This window comes from Beta vulgaris, chromosome 5, assembly GCF_026745355.1.
Source record: "Beta vulgaris subsp. vulgaris cultivar EL10 chromosome 5, EL10.2, whole genome shotgun sequence".
NCBI classification, from domain to species: domain Eukaryota; kingdom Viridiplantae; phylum Streptophyta; class Magnoliopsida; order Caryophyllales; family Amaranthaceae; genus Beta; species Beta vulgaris.
In genome coordinates, this window is record NC_079206.1 from 3,101,632 (window position 1) to 3,124,712 (window position 23,081).

Genomic DNA, 23,081 nt, shown 5'->3' on the forward strand with positions numbered 1-23,081 from the left:
TGCCCTGATGTAGATGATACCTCATGTTTGTTATTTGTATATTACATGATTCTGGAGTTGCTTTGTGGGTATATATAAAATAGACCACCACTATAATAGCACTATAGCAGTATGGCTGCATGTATTTGAATCATGTTGCATGGTTTTTATGACTCCGACCCATAGGAGTAAATGAATTTCTGTAAGATATCACCCTATGTGGCTATGTAGGTAACGACTGATCTTCTATATATATAATGTTGCATGGTTTTTATGACTCCGACCCATAGTAAATGAATTTCTGGAAGATACCACCCTATGTGGCTGTGTAGATAACAACTGATCTTCTATATATATAATGTGTCGCATGCTTAAATGATAGTGAGGTTGTTCCGATGTTGTCGTGGTAGCAGTATCAGTAATCCTTGTAAAACTTTACTAATTGCCTCATCGATCCATTATAACCCAACTAATAATTATCAGTAGCATCATTTAAGCATTGTCCTTAACTGGCATTACACACATCAACATTATGAGATGCATGGCGTGATGGCATAAAGAATTTTTGTATATAGATTAACAGTGACCGTTGAATTCGGGTGATCTTACACTTGAGATAATTACGTGTTGTTATAGATTTTTTTAGTGCGTTGCTTGAGCACCGAAATTTTATTGATTAAGAATGACATAACGTTGAAGTTGAAGGAATATGTTAAGATTGTACTTAAAATACTAAAATGGGAAAACATAATAGGAGACCAGAAACCAGTAGAATATGTAATATGTTCTGTGCTCTATATATATATATATATGTATTCCATATTTGTCCTGTGGTACTTTGGTTTTGGTTTGACATAAAGAAGTTGCTCGGACCACTCACCACAGGTCCACAGGTCCACAGGCTCATGCAGATACATCTATTTGATAATTCATTGAAAAATAGATATTGGCAAATTCACTTTAGATCTACGGTTTTCTTTATGTACCTTTTCTTTGTATTAAAAAAAAATCTCAAAGTAGTGTATCAAGATGGGCTATTATTCTTTCCGTCTCATAATATAGTGCTCATAAACCTTTTTTGGTGTTCCCAAAATATTGTGCTTGTTTTCTTTTTTATTACTCCTTCCGTTTCAAAATATAAGTCGTTTAATGTTTTTGCACATAGATTAAGAATTTAGTTAATTTTAGTTAGATTTACATGGGTAATAAGAATTGACATTAAATATTGTATTGATAATACAAAATAACCTATAAGCTTATCTTGATAATATAAAATTGCATTTAATCTTACATTGATATTGTAGAATGCCTTATATTTTGAAACAAATTCTTTTAGCTAAAATGCCTTATAATTTGAAACAGAGGGAGTAATGTGCTTGTACTAAATTATTTTCAATTTCTATACAAACTTTCCAAAATACACTACTTTTCTTTCAAAATATGTGTCCCTATTTATTGTTTTGCACCAAATAGTCATTAGTTTTTGATTTTTTTAAAAGGAATAATAAAATAAAGAACTAGTTCTAAGACAAAAGTAACATATAAACACTTTCTTAAATATTCTTTTTGAGAAATCCTATTACTTCTTTTATTTTCCTTAGTTTCCGTGAAAAATGAAAAGTGAGCACTATATTATGAACGGAAGGAGTATTTAGGAACGAAGTTCCTTCCGTCCCAAAATATAGTTCCCATTTCATTTTGCACAGTCTCCAAGACGTACCTTTGACCTACGATATTTTCTATTTCTTATTAGTAAAAAATATAAAACGTTGATATTACGAATTTATATATTGAGACGAATCTAACAAGACCCCTCATGAATATGTTTTTTTGTATACATTAGTAAGAATATTTGGTCAAAGTTTTTAAAATTTGACTCTCAAAATAGAGATGGAAACTATATTTTGAGACGGAGGGAGTAGTATTCTTTACTAGCACTTGGCCTATAATACTGATTTGAGCGAGCATTAATAAAAAAGAAAATAATTAAATGAGGAGTTCATAATATTAATTAGTGGGTAAACGGCATATAAAGCACCAAACACATTGGTCCCCTCAAAAGAAAAAGCACCAAACACCTTGGGATTTGTGATGACTATAAGTGGGAAAGAATCAAAGAATATGTTGGTCGTTGGAAATTCAAGAGACTAAAGAAGAATAAAGCTAGCTCGAGTGGTCGTATTGATGAAATGGAGGGTGTGGTTTTTGCTGAACCATCCGAATTTCCTCTTTTCTGTAATGTCCATCCAAATATGTCGTGAGAATTAGTGAGATTGGAAGGGTCACTATATCAAATGAATGGCTTCGGTTTACGAGCAGATTAGATTTACGTAAGATTAACTCGTTTAATTAGAGAATATTAGATTAACTTGTTTAATTAGAGCAGATTAGATTCGCGTAAGATTAACTCGTTTGTGAGATTATGTTCAGAAACATTCACAATGGAATTTTTAGAACTTATTGTTAAGGCAAAGGAAAGTTTATCTTACTCTTTTGTGAGATTATGTTCAGATGAATTCACAATGGAATTTTTATAACTTATTGTTAAGTCAAAGAAAACTTTTTATCTTATGGTGCTCAATTTGGGGAAAATCACCTATTATGTGGGATTTATTTGCAATTATCTATTTTTTTTTTAATAAGTTCATTCCCATTTCAATAAAAACTTTCTAAAGTAAGTTAACCTCAATTCAAACTAGGTGTCCCTTCAATTAAGAAGGGAGCTTTTATAGTGCATAGCACACCCGGATATGAGGAGGCCATCAAACTATTTGCAATTATCTATTGTGGGTCATCAATTTATGAATATAAATAAACGGAATTACCTATGAGAATAAATTAAAATTACTTAATAAAATGATTAAAATAATGTCAATGTCTATATGGTGTGAATGTTACATTCATTTGATGCACTAACTATACGTAGACTGCAATCTAGTGGAATAAACATTAATACAAATTTTTTTTTTATTTGAAGGGATGACAAGTACAATTTTTGTTGTTCAAGAATTAAGAGAAGGAATATCTTATATTGAATGATCTAATAATAACTTCTTATCTCTTGAGAAGAAGTCTACTAGTTTAGTAATAACTTCTAATTAGTTTTTAGGTTCGAGTCATATCTCGATTTAGTGATTAAGACTAATATATAAGCTTTAAGTCATAGGATTGAATGTTATATACTCCCTCCGTTTCAAAATATAAGTCGTTTAAGGTTTTTGCACATAGATTAAGAATTTAGTTAATTTTAGTTAGATTTACATGGGTAATAAGAATTGACATTAAATATTGTATTGATAATACAAAATAACCTATAAGCTTATCTTGATAATATAAAATTGCATTTAATCTTACATTGATATTGTAGAATGCCTTATATTTTGAAACAAATTCTTTTAGCTAAAATGCCTTATAATTTGAAATAGAGGGAGTAATGATTTTTTTTTGTGTGTATATTATATAGAGGTAAACACCCTAAAAACGCCACGTGACAACATTTCTTCCATAGGAACGCAAATATAATAGAGTAGATGAGATCAACTTGACTTTTCTATTGAAAATCTGGGTTATATTATTTGTTAATTTTTTTGAAAGATGGAATTACGGAATAGTTAATGTGAGATTAGAATCTATTATTAAAATAATGAAGATACAATAAAAAAAATTACTAGCTTACTAGCCGACTATATTGATATGTCAAAGTGATAAGAAAATTACTTTTTTATTCAAAAAGTGATAAATAAAGTTATAATTAGTGCTTTAAGGTAATCAATTTATATACTGAAAAGTCTTGATGGAAAACGTCTTTTATGTTTTTTAATTTGGAACACAAATGGAATGCGAGACTATATAATAATGTTGAGTAAAAAGCCATCTTTTGAAATGTGTGGTGAAATGAAAATACTTCTAATGTTTGTACCAAGAGTGTACACATCAGAGAAGATCGCATCCTAAATCGCATATTCTTTGTGGAAAAGCATTTGAAAAAAGGCACCATCTCCACCATATTTGTATGTTATGCTCACTACTACTCACTAGGATATGATGTTAAGCAAATGGACATAAATTTCTTAGCATTAATGTGAATGGAGGAATAAAGAATTTCATATCTAGAGTGCTGGCAAAACTCATTTTTAGAACTACTTTTGCCTTTAAATATAAACCAGTCAATCTACCTTTGATACTTGCTTGCTCTTACTTTTATCATTCCTAGGATTTTGGCGAAGGCACCTCTTTTTTTTTTCTTTTGTTCTTCTCTTTTTTGGCAAAGGTTACACAAAGAGAACTAGGCACACAAAAGGAGGCCCTTCCTAGCTTGTGTTGCTAGAGTATGGGGCTTGTGAACTACGGACCTATGCACTTTTGTAATAGAACAAAAGGAAAGTAGGCACGCAAAACTAAGGATATTATTCACGAACGAACAATAACGAGCATCCGCATGGTTTGGATGACTCAACATAGAAATAACTGTCTTGGAATCCGTTCGGATGATGACTAAAGATGAAATGTATCGAGCCTGTTGGAGACCCACCTAAACAGCTAAAATTTCATCATGTATAGCATCAATCGCAAAAACATGCTTAGCACCTTCCACCCCTTTGGTTATCAAGAGAAAACAATTGGTGTCGACTTGTTGAAAGACTCCAACAAAGGCAATTTAATAATTTTATTGGTTGAGATAGTGTTAAATTACGATCTAGCTGGTATAAGATTTTTCTCTTTGGTATCAAGTTAGAATTTCTTTTTATTAGTAAAGAAAAACTTAGGAAAACACCCCGCAATCAAGGGGCTATCCTAAAACATCCTTACAAATGATAAGAGAAAAATCACGACAATAAGGAGGGAAAAATTACAAAAGCGAAGAACAATACTGCCCCTTATGAGCCATGAAATTTGCCGCTTTGGTAACCTACTTGTAAATGTGAAAAACCCGAAATTCTTCAAACCTCAAGATATCCAAACTTGCATCAGAAATAATATAATTAATTTCTCGATAAACTTTACAAATAAACTTAATAGAGTTAATAACAGGAAGATTATCCCCCTAAATAATCAATTTTTTAATATCGAGAGAAAGCGCACCTTTAATACCCTCTCTTAAACCCCAAGCTTCAACTTGAGAATAGATGGATAAGACTCCGGAGACTTAGCACCAGAAAGCGACATTGTCCCTATTTCAACTCTGATAACAAAATCAAAGGATGAATTACCATTAGTAATTTTAGAACCATCAATGAGCTTACAAAAGATCAAAGGAGGAGAGGTCCAGAAAAGATTCGCCCCTAATCTATAAACCTTAGGAAGATTAGAAGCACTATTAAAAGGACCAAAAGAAGGAAGCAAACAAGAGACATTGGCTTTAAACCAAATACTCGCAAATTTATTAATGATAAATGAGGCTTGGTAAGGGAAAACACTATCATCATTAAAACTAGCCTTGTTTCAAAAATACCAGACAAACCACCAGACTATCGCAAATGCACATATATCATCCAAAGTAATAACAATGTGACAATTCTCTAAAATATTAAGAGAAGAATTATTATTAACCACTAAGACATGAGATGGAAAGGATTACCTTTCTCATGCACATAAGGCATAACAGGAGCATCAACTTTTTCAATAGCAGGATCAACCACAGGTTCATAAATAATCATTGGGAGAATTCTAGTAGAGGACTTAACAAATTTCTTTATTTTAGGAGGGGGTTTTGAAATTTTTTTGTTCAAATGCTTGGATTGAACATGCACCACACATGCAGGATCAATAATGACTTCATCAATAGCTTGTCCAACAACTTTGGCCATGGTCTAAATAAGATGCTTTTGTTTAGGGTTTTTCGATCCGAACATTTAATTCTTTTTTCGACAAATATCGATGATGTGAGCACTGTCACCATAAAATGAACAGTCTGTGGAGAAATCCTCATAGCAAATCACATAAACATGACTAAATCACCAACTCTACACACCTCAGCAAACTCAAGAAGCTAGAGGGCGCTGAATATTAACCCTCACAAAAGCCCTAGCAAAACGAATCTTATTCCTAAAAAGTGATCTTTGATCCAACTTAACCAAAGTACCAATATCATTTGCAGCAAGTAAATTATGAATTGACTCAAAAATAAGAAGCTCAGTTGGGAGAGGAGGAATTTTTACCCAAAGATCAACCCATTTTTACTCTTCAACGTATGGATCAAAGAAAGGCTTCCATGGAGAGATGATGAAAGGTCACCTTGAATATGCCAAGTCCTCTCTCTCCAAACAAATGCAAGGCTTGATGGTTAGTAAACCTCAACAACAACCAATTTGGTATCAACTTATTGACTATGATTTAGTAAAACTGAACTGTGATGCTTCGTTGGCGGTGGAAGGATGGAGAGGGCTTGGAGTGGTTGCGAGAGATAGTGCAGGGCGAGTTCCGTTCGCCGTGTGTAGACGAGTCCGGGCAAACTGGCCAGTGGAGATTGCGGAGGGGAAGGCACTACTAATGGCACTAAGGCTTGCGGAACGATTTGGCTTAAGTCAGGTGACTCTTGAATCGGATAGTCAAGTGTTAATTACAAGACTCTCAAAAGCTATGACTTATTTTTCCGACCTAGATTCTGTACTAAATGATATTCTCGCTAAGAGCTGTAATTTTCTTTCCGTTGTTTGGTCTCATGTTAAAAGGGATGGTAATGTTGTTGCCCATCATCTTGCGAAAGTAGTACCTTTTGGGGTTGAACAGATTTGGGAAAATCATTGTCCTAGTGAGGTTCAACCTTATGTATTGATGGACATTCTATCTCTGGATTAATATAATTGGTACTATTTTCCCCTCAAAAAAAAAAAACTCTTTAGCAGGAGAAATGACTTAATTGCCCAACAATACAAGTTCTCTCGATAATTTAGGTGTTTTATTTCGTAATTTAATATTAATATGTTTATACCATGTAATATTTTCTCCATGTTATAAATTTGTTCATAACTTTCTTCATGTCAGGGATCAATCATAAAATTAATACAAAATCTCCAAAGAGGTAACGACTCTGTTTGTATTAGTATTACTTAACAAACAAAAAGATATACTTCCTTTATTTAAAAATACTTGACACACTTCTCTCAACACGCTTACGAATTCATATTTTTATAAATTAATAACTCTAATTCTTTATAAGTAAAAATTATAAAAAGTTAATACTATAAAAGTATATATATCGAGATGAGTCTAGCAAAATCCTACATAATAACATAACAATATTTTTTCTTTACATAAAATTTACAAAACACTGTCAAATAAAAATATATAAATAGTGAAAAAGTCAAACCATTTCACAAACGGAAGAACAATAACTTATATCTGAAAAAGTAAAACCATTACGTATGACATTTTGAAACTTGAAAGGATGGATTCTTTGACTTTTATTCAATCAGTTCAATTATTTGACAAGGAAAACACACCAAGATATTTGCAGGAGATGAAGCTCCTCTCAGCACCATTCTTTTAAAGGGTTCTTTTTATGTTGTCTCACAGCCCCCACCTCACCCCGGAATTATAAGTAAACCCTTTTGAGTTTTGGCTAGGAATGTAACTAAAGTTGTTCAATATGTGACCATTAGTCCGAGCCGAAAAAACAATTAGCAATTTGATTCAAACATTTTAAGATTATAATATAGATTTGGACTTAAATTTCAAAAACTTGAAATCATATTTTGTCTATATCGTAGTCATCCTTTATAACTCTCGTTTCACATTATTTTATTTTTTGCTTTACGAATAAAAATTACGGTGTCAAAGTTTACTTTAGGGTGATATAAAGAGAAAAAGGGAGAATCTTTATAATAGACCTGGGTGTACCATGCTCATGGTATACCCAAGGCTATTTTCAGCAAATGAGCGCAATGAGCAAATGAGCAAAATGAACAAATTAGCAAAATGAGCAAATGACTAAATGAGCAAATGAGCAAATGAGTAAAATGAGCAAATGAGCAAATGAGCAAAATGAGCAAGCATTTCTACTCATTTAAGAAAATGAGCACACTTTTAGCCAAACGAGCAAACTTTGTCATTTGCTCATCATCTTCTTCCTCAATTTCAGATCTGGAAATTTCTTTTTTTTCGCGAATTTTAGATCTCCATTGTTGTGTTTGGAGTAAGGAGGAGAGAGAACTATTGAAACAACAACAACAGATCAATTGAACAAATGAACACAACAAGAACAGCACAAATGAGCAAAAATGAGAAATTGAACAAATCGACGAATCGTTTCTTTTTGTTTCCCGAATTTCAAATCTGTCGACTTTCAGATCGTGGAATTTCAGTCGCCTCATCATCATCATCTCGCGAATTTCAGATCGCGGAAGTTTTGTTTTCTATGTTTCCGGCAAGAAAGAAGAGCGAGAAAGAAGAGAGAGAAAGAATTGAGAGAAATGAGCCTGAAACAACTATGACGACGAAAATGACGAAGACTTGAACTGTCATCACCGTCATCGCACACCCCGTCGGAAATGAGCAGCGGCACGTCCGGCAGCATCGCCGGAAAAAATGTCAGTGAAAGCACGCGGAAGAGGAAGAGGAGAGAGAGTACGCGGAATTACAAATGTGCCCCTGAAGTTGTAATTTATTACGAAAATACCTGTGTGTATTATGCTCATTGTACACCCGGGTGTACCATGAGTGCTCTCAGATTAAGGTGTTCTATGTGATTAGTGTTGCAACTAAATTGAAACAATTCAAAATGATAAGTGTAGGAAGTAAATACGAACCGAGACTATATATCGTTCGCTGTGTATTAAATACACCCAAACATCACCAATATTTCTTGAATAGCTAATAAATGATAGAAGAATATATGATTGTTATACCAATTTGACTAACTGACCCTCGAATAATTGAAACAAGATTACAAAAGAAACCAAAATTTGGCTATAAATGGCCTTTAGAAATGTGACTTCATAATCTATAACTTGATTATGAAAAGTCACCTCTTCATATTATGAAAAGTCAACATTATTTTTATATCATATAATTTTATTTTATTTTTAAAAAATTGGTAAGAATAATTCTTTTAGACTGTTCTTGCACAGGGTCCCCACCCAAAGGCCCATTACAAGTCAAATACCCTCAACCCAGGTTATAAAAAGGGTAATTTTTTGAATTTTTTTCTAATAGTTTATATAAAAAGAAAAATCTGATTATGTGAGATTTTAATAACATGAAAATTGGAACTTCGTGTTGATTAGAAAGGCAAACAGAGGTGGCATAACAAAAAAGACACTAATGTGGTAGGGAGTTGAGAAAATAACTTCCAAGTGATGAAAATTAACCATGTGGGTCAAGACATGAACAAGACGGCGGATTGTATGAACAAGTTCTATAGACTTGATGAGATTAATATTAATGTAACTTTTTTTATAACTGTAAAGTAAAAAACATTATGCTATTCTTCTCTCGAGGGAAATACGCAATGCGTCGAACACAAGAATGGAAGAAAGAAGAGAGTTATTACATGGCGAAATAACAAAGCTAGAACTAACTAAATGGCATACGTTGGCTATCCAGTTGGCGGCCTGGTTGGCCTCGCGAAAGACATGCCTAACTTGGAAGGCGGCAAATTGGGTGAGCAAGAGATTGGAATATTCGATGATGCTTGCATTCTTCCACGGAATGGACCAATTAAAGATATTTGAGTGCATTAATTACAAGGAAATTATCTCCTTCGACTATGATATTGGTGATACCCGTATGCAAAGCTAACTTGAAACCTTGATGAAGTGCAGTAGCCTCGGCGATAATGACCGAAGAGTGATTACGGATGATTACTCTAGTTGCTGCAATGGAGCTTCGAACGGAACCATCAAAGTTGAGTTTAAATAAAAATAGGATTAATGTCTTAACCGTTGATTATGTAAGACTCTTTAATTAGATTTATGCATTCCTTGTTCAGTTGTCCAAAAAAAAGTAATAAGTCTTGTGTGGACCTGGTTCACAATCTTTTTTTTTCCATATAGTAACCTTTTAAAATCTTAAGTTACATTATACAAACTACAATTAATATCTACAATACTAACCTTTTTTTTTTATATATAATTACTTTTTTTTCACATTAGTTTATCATAATAAAATTTTCATTATTCTTACCCATAGTCAAACTTCATATTTTTTATCTACTTATCTTTTTTTTATATAATGACCTGTTTTCATAAATCTCATGAATTAACATTGAATCCTTACTAATTTAATCTGAAATAAGCAAAAATAAGGTGAACTGAACATAACCTAAGGGCCTATTCTATTCGGTATAAAACGGCCGAACTGAACTGAAATGAATAGTGATATGTGAGAGTAAAAGTATTGTCCAAAGCTGAATTAAAGTAAACTGAATTAAACTGAACTGAACTGAATTAAACTGAACTGAATTGCACTGAATTAAACTGAACTGAACTAAAAATAAGCTGGAATGAACAGGCTCTAAGTCCATATAAATTTTTTCCAAAAAAAAAAAAAAAGTTTGAACGATAGCATTTTGGACTTTTCCTGGCGGCTGGGGACGAAAATGCAATAGAAATATCACATATCAGATATCACATATTTAAATATTTAATCATGGATTGGGATCTCTCTCTTTTAAAAAATGAAATTCTCTCTAAAAAAAAAAGTAATATAATCATGGGACAAATAAAAATGAAGCACAAAGAGCGGTGACGAGGCGCTGCTGCTGAGAAGTTAGGAACGGAGAAAAAAAAGGGAGGAGAGAGAAATAAAAGAAGACAAGAAATATCACGTTTGGTTGACGTGTGTAAGATGAAACTATGAAATATGTTTGAGTTATTGGTGGGTGCAAAAGTTGAGCTTTTCAAAAATTTGTCTTTTCTTTCTCTCTCTTCCTTTGCTTTTTTATTTATTGTCAAGCCGAGTTCGATTCGCCACTTCTACACTTTCTTTGACCTTCAGCTCACCATTTGAGATCAAGTACTACTACTACTACTTGTATAATTTACTATACATTTTACTAAATCTGTTATTTTAAGTTTTTTCTTATTTTTTGGTGGAGTTTTAGTTTTTTTTGTTTGATTACGATTGATACCTCTCTTTTTCAATTTGTTAATTGTTACTAAGGTCTGTTTTCCCCAGCTTATTTTCAGTTCAGCTCAATTACATTCAATTCAATTCAGTTCAATTCAATTCAGTTCAGTTAGCTCTGGACAATACTTTTACTCTCACATATCACTATAGTTCAGTTCAGTTTAATTCAGTTCAATTCAGCTGTTTTATGCCGAATAGAACAAGCCCTAAAAGGCCGTTTGGTTATTGTGGGCTATAGGGTAAAGAGAATGGAATCAGAAAAGGAGTATAGTGAGAAAGAAAAGCAAAATCCTTAGATTTAAAATGTTGTTTGGTCGTATATTGTCATTTTTCCTTCACCATAGCACCATCAGTTATCACCCTGCCACTTTCGGTGGTTAGGTAGGAAGGTGGTGGTGGTTGCCTGGTTGGATGCGCAAGTGGATCATGAATGGGGTAATTGGGGAGCGGGGTAATCAAATTAGAGGACTTTGAGGTTTAGCTAATAGGTAAAGATGAATAAAAGATTTCATTAAAGTGGTGAAACAAACAACATAATAGGGAATCATCAATGCTCTATTCCTTACCCTTTTTTGAGACCCCGACTAACCGGTCCCTAATTTTATTTGATGTTGTGTATTACATGCAGTATATTTGCATTACTATTTGGCTAGGTTTATACTTTATAGTAACAACTTCAAACATTGATTCTAAGAGTATGTTTGGTTAACGTTTTTGGATTTAAGAAATACTGTAAAATTAATTATTTATTTTCTTTTTTTTGTTTGGTTCAACTCCTTTTTTCAATCTATTCCATTACTTGGTGGCAATAGTCTCTCCTAGTTTTTTACCTTCCCTTCCCATTCAAATAACAAAATTCATTGTTAGTGGTAATAGTAGTTACCTTTCTCATTCCAGTCCAATGTTTGAATCAAACACACACTAATAAATTAACAAATTTTGTTAGCATTCTACTCTTTTATTTGATTCAATTCCCATTTCATTACATAACTTGAACTAAATGTGTTCTAAGTAAAACTAGACTACAATGGTAATTTATGCAAATTTGACCAATTCGATAATAACATGTGTATATGTGTAGGATAGTTTATTTAAGTAATTAATATTTAGATAGTTTATAAGAATATATTTTGATGAGGTTAGAAGTGCTTGTGATTTATTTTGAAAAGAGTTTATTGGTACGAGATAAATTTGGGGTAAGTTAATGGCTTTATTTGACAATATTAGTTTAAAATAAACTTAAACTAGTAAATTAACTATAACTGATAAGATATAGTTGAAACTGATAAGGTAGCTATTTAGATTAACTGTTTGGCAAAATTAGTTCCTTAAGTTAATAAATTATTTTAGCAAAATTAGTTGTTATCAAAATTTTAAAAACTTTTTTCAAAATTTCACTCACTTGATTTTGAAAAGGTCAAAAACTTATCATTTAATTCATTTCAAACACCTAAGATATTATTTTAGGTATTCTCCAAATACTAATGATTTTATCACCTAAAATATGTGAGCACCTTATCATTAAAAGGCGTGCATTAACAAGAAATTGTGTCACATGGCGCTCTTACTAGGAAGTTTTAGTTCATGTAAAAACTGTACAATAAAATATTTTAGAAATTGCGTAATATAGGGGTTTGATTCCGAGACCTCAAGTACATATACTAAAGTCCTAACCACTAGATTAAGTTGTATTTAGTGTTATTATCATGAAGTATTATATTAATAAATAAAATTTTTTCTTACCCGAGAACCGGGACATAACTCGGACCTAATAACTAGTTGTCTTGGAAAAGGTGACTCTACTATACATTGTCTTGGTAAGTTAGGAGAGATAATCCGAACAGCTACAAGCATAACTCTCGTCCCACACCACCAAATGGGTAGAACTATTTTTGACAAAATAAATACATGAGTTACTTTCAAGGATCTAAAAGAATAAGTTAGATCAACCTTTCTAGCTAGATTTCATCAAGAATATCATATATGTGATTTTTTTTAGAGCAAATCAATGATTATCAGAATGAAAAACTTCTCATATTTTCTTAATAGTCTTCTCTTCTTTTAGCTGAATTTTCGTTTGCGTAATAGTTTAGTGTGGATGATTTCTCTCAAAACATGTTCCTTTACTTTTATAGGTTTTATTAAGCATAGACATAAGAATTAGGTTATAGATGAATTTTGAATACATTTTCCATAATGATGTACTATTACCTTTCATTCTATTATGTTGTACACTTCTATCTATTTACTACAACTTCTTTTTTTTGTGATAATTATCTAGGGGCCGTTTGGTTGCCATGAGGGTAAGGGAATGGAATCAAGAAAGCGATATAGGGAGAAAGGAAAACAAAACCCTTAGATTAAAAATGTTATTTGGTTGAATTTTTTTATTTCTCTTTCTTCCTCTTTTTACATCCTTCCACCACCATCCTCCTTCTCATGTTTGTTGTGCCCCGCCGGAACTCCACACTCGGTACCCCGGTGAGCCGCCCAGCCCCCTTCCCCTTCCCACCGCGTTGTCGTCCCTCCCCGTAGCACTTCGCCAGTGCGATCTCCCCCCTTCTCTTTCGCTGCACCGTCAATCTTCCACCTCCACTTCTTTGTGTCGTCGTGTCGTCCCCCTTCCCTTCCCCTTCCAGATCTGACGTTTTTCTCTTTATTCTTCCTTTTTTTCCTAGGGTTTGTGGGTGGTTTAGATGGTGGATGGTGGTGGCGGTTTCTCGGTGTTTTGGTCACTTGAGTGGGCAGTTTTGGTAGTTAGGTTGGCGATTCTCAGTGGTTAGTGACGTGATTGGGGTGTTGGGGTGGAGCACTCACATGGTGGTTGGTGGTCGGTTCAATTCCCGGTGGTTGGGTGGTCGGGTGGTGTCGGTTGGGTAGTCAGGTGATAGTTGAGTGGTGGTGCTAGTGGTTGGGTGGGTTGGTCGAGTGGTGGTTGAGTGGTCAAGGTCCTCAAGGAGGTGGTCAATGGTGAGTCAAAAAAAAGGAATGTGAAACCTTGGGGGGTGGGGAGAATGAGAGTAGAGGACTTTGGGGGTAAGGAGAAGGTAAAGGGAATCATTAAATTGAGCAAACAAACACAAGTAAGGGAATCAAGTTTCTTGATTCTCTTACCCTTTTCAAAAGACCCCAACCAAATGCCCCCCTATTTACTACACCTTAATTTAAAGACAAAAGTGGGTAGGGGAGAGAAATAGAAAATGTTATAATATTGGAGATTGTGAAAGGAAAACGTAGAAAGAAAGTGTGTTGTATGTAGAATTGTTCAAAGGATAGGCGGACAGGTTTTGAGCTAAAAGCAACTCATTTAGGAAGAAGATATAAGATTAGGGAGGGTTTTGAATCGGGCTAAACTGGGCTTTGGGTCACAAAGGAAAATGTCTTGAAAAGTTGAGCTTTTCGGACTGAATTGGGTCAAAAAATTGGAATACACTAGATCAGGCGAGCATATTAACTTGTCTAATTTTGATTAGCTTTAGTTGCCCAAAAAAAACTAACTAGACGTGGGAGGATAAAAAGGTCTGAGTTTTTCGTGAAAAGAACTACCAAGTATATTAGGTTTCTTTATAAAAGTTATTGATAGGCAAGAGAGAAAATAACCAAGAATTATGCTACTTGCTTGCGAGAGAACAATAGGTAAAAGAATAGAGAATGGAGGCATCACTTTCCCGTGAAAAAATCTAACTTAAACTTATTGAAATTATATCAAACCCTAATTATATGAACATATTTCAATTATGAATTAAAATTATTAGACAATATTACAATATCGAAGTTTATGAAGTATGGTTTAATTAATGTTCGTCCAATTCATAATATTGTCTAATGTTCGTGTCAAAACTAGTTTTACTGTGCACAAGATAATCTTTCACATATACACTCATTTAATCAAATATGATTCACACGAATATGTTTTTTTTGAACAATTCAATACATGTATTTAGTACATAGGAGTATGTTATATCAGAAGATTATAAATATTAGTATTATAATCATATATAATATAATATAATATAATACTCCTCATATATTTTTAGTTTACCTGTTTTGATCACCTGACAATCATTTTAGAATGTACTATTAATGATAAAAATAATAATTTTTTGTCAAACCTTATGATATTTCTTATGAGAACTTAAGACAATGTATAGTATTCGAGAATCTAATCTAGAGTTTCACTATATGATCTTATCAGTCACAAAGTTAGTTTATGACTTTATGTGAGCTTACTACCAGAGAATTTAACTCTCACTCTATCTTTTTTTAATTGTTTTGAACTTTTCTTATTCAGTTACTCTGAACTTTTCTTATTTTTTCTAAACCTTTCCTAACTTTTGAGCTTTTCTTTCTAAAATTTTCTTTAACTTTTTTTTTCTAGAACTTATTTTCCTATTAAATATGAATTTAACCTAATTTTTCTGAATTTTTTTGAACTATTCTTTCTTAAATTTTCTTTAACTTTTTATTTTCTAGAACTTTTCTTATTTAATATGAACTTTACCTAATTTTTCTGAATTTTTTTGAACTATTCTTTCTTAATTTTTTTTAAAAAAATATTTCTAAACTTTTCTTAATATTTTTGAAAATAAACAAAAATCAGATGAAAAAAATATACCTCATACCTCAATTAATTTACTCATACATTCATCTTATTTCCTAAAAAAGGAATTGATCTTAAATGTAACTTAAGTGTTTCTAATATAGTAGTAGTAAATATAAGGTTCACTTATCCATTTTTAGGGTTTAGGGTTTATCGTGATAATGTATCTTCTTTTTCCTTTTCTTTTATGCTTATGATATATCTTCACGTAGTAGCTGGGTTACGCTCAAATATCTACAAAAATGTGGATGTAATCTAACTTAGTTGGTAAAGTCTTGTGAGGGTGTTAGGACATGGGATAAAATCATGTTTACATCATTGCGTTTAGTCGCTCATTTACACACACAAAAACAATCATGCTATTTGTCGCTTGTATTTACTTAACATTACTCGTATTTGTACAATATTTTATTTTCTTTTTTCCTCTCTCCTCTGCTTCTCCACCTCTTTCCTAACCACCATTTGACAACCACCACAACCATTCCACTCTCCATCGCAATCATCTATCTCCCTCGCAACCACCCCCAACCCCTAGCAACTACCCCCTGCAGCCCGAGCACCCCCCATCTCTCCTTTCTTCTTCTTCTTCTTCCTTCTTCATCTTTCTTGCCGAAGTCCAACACCACACTAACTCCCTCCTTTCTTCTTCTTCCTCCTCCGCCAGATCCCAACTACAACCCAATCCAAACCCCTAATTTTTTTTCCTCACTCGACGATACTCCCTCTGTGTTTTTTTTATCTTTCTCACTTAGAATCTTGACACTATTCACAATTAGAGAGAATCTTTTAAATATTTTTCAATATATAAGAAAAAATATAATCATGTGGGATTTTATTTGATTCGCCTCAATGAGTAGTTTATTAATATTCAATTATTATAATTTTTACTAATATGTAATGAAAGATATTTAATGTAGAATAAGTACATTGACAAACGTGTAAGATCAAAGTAGGAAAGATAAAAAAAATACAAAGAGAGTATTTAGTAAATACGAGTGGCATACATCAAGAAAAAAAAAATCAAGAAAAAAAAAACTACAAAAATGGCAAAATCAGTTAAAAATCGCGGTAAAAAGTACAAACACACAAGATTCATCAGAGATGGTTAAATTTACAAAGAAACCGCAGAGTCCACACATGCGGCCAAGTTATACACCTAACTAAACCCTGTCAATTTACCTTTTCCTTAAAACTTTACTTCAACAAAAGAAATTGTGACGATTTATTACTTGAACAAAAATAAAATAAAAAAAATTCTGACGATCAGTGAATTTATGGTCCACTGAAACTCAAAAAACGCTGCCCAAAATATTTATATGGTTTTCTTTTTCTCTTCCCTCCTCACGCCCTCTTCTTTCTCTCTCATCAATCTCTTCTTTTGTGCCGGCGCCAAACTTTACCCTAGCTCTTTCTCTCTCCATTTCTCCGAACAAAGACTTTATTCATCAGGTATTTCTCTGATTTTGACCTTCAATTTCTTGTTTTTTTTTTCAATATTTTGTCCTTTTTTGCTTTGAATTTTACATGCTGATTTTAGTTTTTTTGTGTGGATTTGAGAATATTTTTGTTGCTGAATTAATTCAATTATTCATTGTGTTTTACAATTTCATCCTTTTTCTAGAACTAATGATATCGGATTTAAACTCAGGATGATGAATTTCAGAGGTCCTGGATTTATGTTATGAATCCTGTCTTTTTTGTGATTTTGTAATTATTGAATTTTAAGTTGTTTACGTTTATTTTGCAAGATTTTGTTCATATGTTAGCTTGTGTAACCTGAATTTGACAAAAATATCATTTTCGTTGATTTTTTTTGGCACTGTTGAATTTTTTAACTTTGATGATAAGTAGTAGATTTTATTCAACATTTTTTTTGTTTTCATTTGCGTTACGCTTCCAAATTAAGCTGTGTTTTTCTCAATTTTTTAGTTTTGCAATTATTGATGTATAATTAATTAGATGTTGTCAGTTGTTTTCAGAATTTGATTTATATGATTATCATTTTTGGTGAAAAACCTGCGGCTGTAGAATTAGCTTTGCTGAAGTTGTTTTAATTGCATTTCAGATCTGGAAGTTTTGAATTAATTTGTTGCAGCTGATTTAACTTTGCTAGGTTTATAGCGAGTCAACTAATTCAAGGTTTGCGCAATTTCAAATTTCGGAATTATTAGAACTAATTTTTGTTGGATCATGTTACTTTTGTATGTTCAAGTAAAAAAACAAAGTGTCATCTTCATTTTTGCCTTGTGTTCTGCTCTAGATGTGTTTTGAACTCTAGGAAGAAAATAAGACCTTGTGTTATGGAAACGATTTCTTGTGACGATTCATGTTATGCAACCTCAAATCATTTTTGGGACTAATACTTTGTTGTTGTTGTTCTAGGAAGAAAATAAGGGTCAACTATTGGTCAAACAGGGTAGCTTTGATGTTCTTCCTGTAAATTTTGATTTTTAGACCTTTTTCTTTTTTCGATAAGGGAAAACAATAAATATTTTGAAAGTCATCTTTGGATCAGTAAAGGTCTATAATTGGTTTATGGATCGCTAGAACTCTAGTGATTGTCTTGTAGATTGCAGGGTAGTTATGTTCATTACAAGTTTATATTTTCATGTTTTTTCTCTTCTTCCTCTGGATATTCTACTTCTATACTCTTCCTTTATGTGACAAGTTTCTATCAGGATTCAGAGCCATGCTTGCTTGACTGTTAGTTACAGATTGTGTTTTTGATGCTTCATAGACTCTTGTCAGTATCATCAAGACTAATGTTTATGATTTTTGTACAGTCCTAGGGAGTGACTGCTGACATTTATCTATTAATCTGCTCTTGTAATTTTGTGATATGGCATGTTGGAAAATGTGGTTAAATGAAACTTATTTCTTGGGTTTTAGTTGTTGTTTCGTGCAAAGTTATGTCTTATGTAATTTGTAATCCAACTTGTCTAGGTAGCTGCTTTATTCGAAACTCCTAGCTTAATGGATATTGCATATAGTAATTGTTTCATTTACTTCCTATGCTTGTGTGATAAGCTCAATTAAAACTTTTGAGTGCATATGCATTTTGCAAAGTGGACACTCACCTTCTTAAAGATAAAACTAAATGCAATTTTTACACATCAAATCTTGATTGTATATAATATGATCATTGAGCTATTGGGAAGTGCCATAGTGGTAATGGAAGCATAATTTTTTGGATGTCTCATGTCTGTAAAGTTACATAAAATATGTGGATTTGTTGAATTCATTATATGCTCACTGAACCGAACTTGTGTTTTTCAACTTTTCACATCTTGGTGCATTCGGGGTCATTTCACTGCTTTCATACTTCTAGGAATTGTATATTGTTGTGTTTGGGGTCGTTGTCACTCCTTATTCATGAAGCTGGGAAGCAATTTTATGGTATCTTAATTTTTGGTGACATTGTTGGCTTTTGTTTCCATGTCCAGCTAAAGTTTTTGCGTATAAGAAATTAATGTTTTAAAATTTTACTTGGCTAATGTTTCCTTTATTATTGTTTCTGTTACAGGATAATATGCGTCTATGACATTATTGCAAACTATACACTTGTGGGTTGGCCTTTTTTATGATCTTCTCGTCAAATTGCCAGTAATTTAGTTTCTTTGCTGATCCTTTATAGAAGCAATGGACCGGTGTGATACCTCAGGGTTCGTTAGCGGGGGTGGGATGTGCTCTCCTAGATACTGTTAACCCTAGTTTAGGTTTGTAGTTATTAGGTAAACCTGGAAGTCAGGAAGGACTGATATCTGTGGCTGAGATTTCTGTTGGGCGTGAGTGTTGTAATTTTGATTGGTTTATGGGAACTAGGAACCCAGGAGCAGGCTTTTGTCCTGGTAATTTATCAAATGTGTTTAAGAATATGGGTGATTCACTGCAAGTAGGAGGTTCGGGATCTGATCATCGTGCAGATACGATGTTACAGCTTCAATCCATTGGCTCCGATGCCCCTCAATTATTGTCATCAAAGGGAACGAAACGGAAGTGGGGTTGTAGGGGTGGAAACATGGGATTGTATGTCGACTCCTCACTTTGTCTAGGACTGCACCGTTCATCAAGTTCATCAGACAGCAAAGGTAGTTCGGCAACTGCGTGCACGACAATTTCTTCTGCCAAAGAAACCGAAGCAGAGTCCTCAATGGATCTTGATTTGGACTTTACTCTACACCTTGGCAGTGACAAATCTCCTAGTCCCAAGAAACCTGCAGTCTCAAAATTCAAGAGATTGGGTTCGCAGCTGAATCTTGACTTAGAACTGAGTCTCTCAACTAGCCCTCTTGAATCAGACATCACTAGCATCTTTGAAGGCATAGATGCTCCTCAGAGTGGTATAGCACCATTGGCTGTTCGAGCCACACAATTTGTCGATAATGAATCTGCTTCATCTCACTGGAATGCTGAAAATTCCTCATCACCCGTGTCCCTCTCTCCTGGTGCAGTAGGAAATATTATTTTGAAGCCCATTCCAAGAAAAGTCGATCTGAATTGTATCACCCCTGATGTCTCAGCAAGCACATTAAGTGTGCCTAAAAGCTCAGTCACCTGTTCTTCCGGGATTGTGCAGCGGCCGCATCAGCCGCAACGTGGAAGTAGTTTAAAACTTTGTCAGTTTAATGGATGTGAAAAGGGAGCAAGAGGTGCTTCTGGTCTCTGTATTGCTCATGGTGGTGGGAGAAGGTGCCAAAGGCCTGGCTGCAACAAGGGAGCTGAAGGGAGGACAGCCCTTTGCAAAGCACATGGAGGTGGAAGAAGATGTGAGTTTCTTGGTTGCACAAAGAGTGCTGAAGGACGCACAGATTTCTGCATTGCACATGGTGGTGGGCGTCGATGTGGTCATGACAATTGCTCCCGTGCTGCTCGAGGAAAGTCTGGGTTGTGTATAAGGCATGGTGGCGGTAAGAGATGTCAAAGAGAGAACTGCACCAGGAGTGCAGAAGGTTTGTCAGGTTTGTGCATATCACATGGTGGAGGTCGACGATGCCAACATCCAGAGTGCAATAAGGGAGCTCAAGGAAGCACAATGTTCTGCAAAGCACATGGTGGGGGGAAACGATGCACTGTTGAAGGGTGTACCAGAGGTGCTGAGGGAAGCACACCTTTCTGCAAGGGCCATGGTGGAGGGAAGAGGTGCTCTTTTCCTGGATGCCCAAAGAGTGTCCATGGTGGAACCTCTTTCTGTGTGGCCCATGGAGGTGGCAAGAGGTGCGCTGTCACGGGTTGCACCAAAAGTGCAAGAGGAAGAACAGATTTCTGTGTTCGTCATGGCGGAGGAAAAAGGTGTAAATTTGACGGCTGTGGCAAAAGTGCACAAGGTAGCACTGATTTCTGCAAAGCACATGGAGGTGGGAAAAGATGTGCATGGGGACAATCAGAGTCACCGTATGGCAACCAAGCTGATGGCCCTTGTGGCTCATTTGCTAGGGGAAAAACTGGTCTCTGTGCAATGCACGGGGCATTGGTTCAAGACAAACGGGTGCACGGGGGTTTCACATTGGGTCCTTTATTGCAGGACCCAGATTTTACCAACCCGGGGAAAAGGATGAATGCTTCTACAGGAGTAATGAGTGTTGATGCCATGGGAATGGAACTAACAGGTATTAATGCAGTGGGATGGCCCGTGTCTGATATGATGCATACTCAAGTTCAAAGAGAGTGTCCATCTCCTCCATCTCCAGAAGGAAGAGTTCATGGTGGAAGTTTGATGTCATTGCTCGCTAGCAGTTGAAGCACAACAGTAAAGCACTGTCAGTAACAGTCTCATAGGTGTCCTGCCCGAGCCAATAGCACTTCAAGTGCAACGAAGCTGGTTGTAGGTGACTTCTTTCATCGTTGTTCGTTTTGGTCGTGTTTCCTATCGTTTGCTTCTATTTCTCTCCATTTCAAAGTTCAGTCTACATATCAAGGTTCTAGTTTTGCTGCATTTATAATTATGATGATGATGATGATGATAAATAGCTCTCCTGCGCAGTATTGATTGCAATAGCTCGGTTGATTCAAAAATTTTGGAGTTGCAATTTTAGAATCAGGAGAATGTTAAGATGAGTATTTCAAATTTTCAGTTCACCCTGTTTTCTCTTGTAAATAGGATTGTTAATCTGGTCAGCAAGGTTCAGAATAAAATTGCTCTAGATTTATGTACGCCTTTTTCTGTCTGTCGATGAACATGGTTACATTGTACATTTTCAATATTATTCTTGAACTTGGTCAGTTCTTTTTCTTGTTGACCGTTAAATGATGATTTTCTATTGAATTTCATACATGATGAAGTATTTCATTTATTATGGGAATATGATGTTTTATTTGGGAATATTTGTCTGCCAGAAGTAACATGGAGTATGTCCAGCACCATTGGCTGTGATGAGTTCTTTATGACTTTGAACCTTTGCTGGGTTCCATCATGTCTGATCTTGTCTGAATAATTTTGTTATTTGCTTTGGAAAAATGTTGGAACATGTTCTCTAGCTAATAGAAGTAGTAGAGTGGAGGAATTGGTATGAAGTTGTCAAATTAATCCTCTCCTTTGTATGTTCACTAGAGAATATTACACTTTGCATTGACACAATTTTGTTTGGTTTCCATCATATATTTGCACAATGTTTATTTTAATATTTGTTGAGAGAAAAGAAAGCTGAATATTTCTTGTTATGGAGACTTGCATCTTTCTCATTCTTTTTTGTTCAATTGGAGGGCTAAGTCGTAGGAAGTTAGGGATGGTATTCAGGACCTGGGATTAAATCCTGTCTACATTAGTGCATTTAGTTCATTTACACCAAAAAATATTAATTTTCCTCTTATTTTGAGCGTCTTACATGCTTATTATTACTAAGCATTATAATATATACTAATATATTAAAAGATGTTCTTAAACAAGGAACGGTGTCACGCGATGCTCTTTCTAAGTGCGTTTTATCCGCCACATACAATTAAAAAAAATAGAAATTGTATAGTATAGGGTTTGATCCCTTGACTTCAAGTTTATATAGTCAAGTTTTAACCACTATACTAAGTAATATTTAGTGTTATTATCTTAAGGCATAATATTAATATAGATTTTTTTTCCTTGCCCGGGATATAGCTCGGATCTTATAAGTTATAACTACTTATTCCACTAAATAAAAACCTCCATTTATTCCATAGAACCTTCGTTCTTATTGCAATTGTAGTCTTTACATGCCAATAAAAAGGAGAAAGTGGGATTAATGTAGTATATCATTCCCGCTTTTTACGAATTCTGTTTCCTTCCTCATTCACAAATAATTGATTTATGAAAGCCATTATTTCCAATGAGAAGTGAATAGGGTTTAGTTCTCACGAGAAAAATGCCTTGGTATTTACTATGTAATAATGATGAGACCCCAAAAAGTAGGGTAGAAAACAAAGAAAGATATTATTCCCTATTTTTGCACCAAAATAAAGAAAGAAA

At 34.0% G+C, this 23,081-nt stretch overlaps 1 protein-coding gene across 3 annotated transcripts; it reads left to right on the forward strand.

Moving 5' to 3' along the window:
* Positions 1-16,862: 16,862 nt before the first annotated feature.
* On the forward strand, positions 16,863-21,890 carry LOC104892219 (hypothetical protein). Of its 3 annotated transcripts, XM_010678084.4 has the most exons (3): positions 16,863-17,095; positions 17,712-17,785; positions 19,170-21,890. In XM_010678084.4, exon 3 carries the CDS (start codon positions 19,458-19,460, stop codon positions 21,381-21,383), a length of 1,926 nt encoding a protein of 641 aa, XP_010676386.2. In that variant the 5' UTR covers positions 16,863-17,095; positions 17,712-17,785; positions 19,170-19,457; the 3' UTR covers positions 21,384-21,890. The 3 variants fall into 3 exon arrangements, with proteins under 3 accessions (XP_010676386.2, XP_010676385.2, XP_048501150.1); XM_010678083.4 differs by lacking the exon at positions 17,712-17,785; XM_048645193.1 differs by lacking the exons at positions 16,863-17,095; positions 17,712-17,785 and adding an exon at positions 19,022-19,042.
* Positions 21,891-23,081: the final 1,191 nt, after the last annotated feature.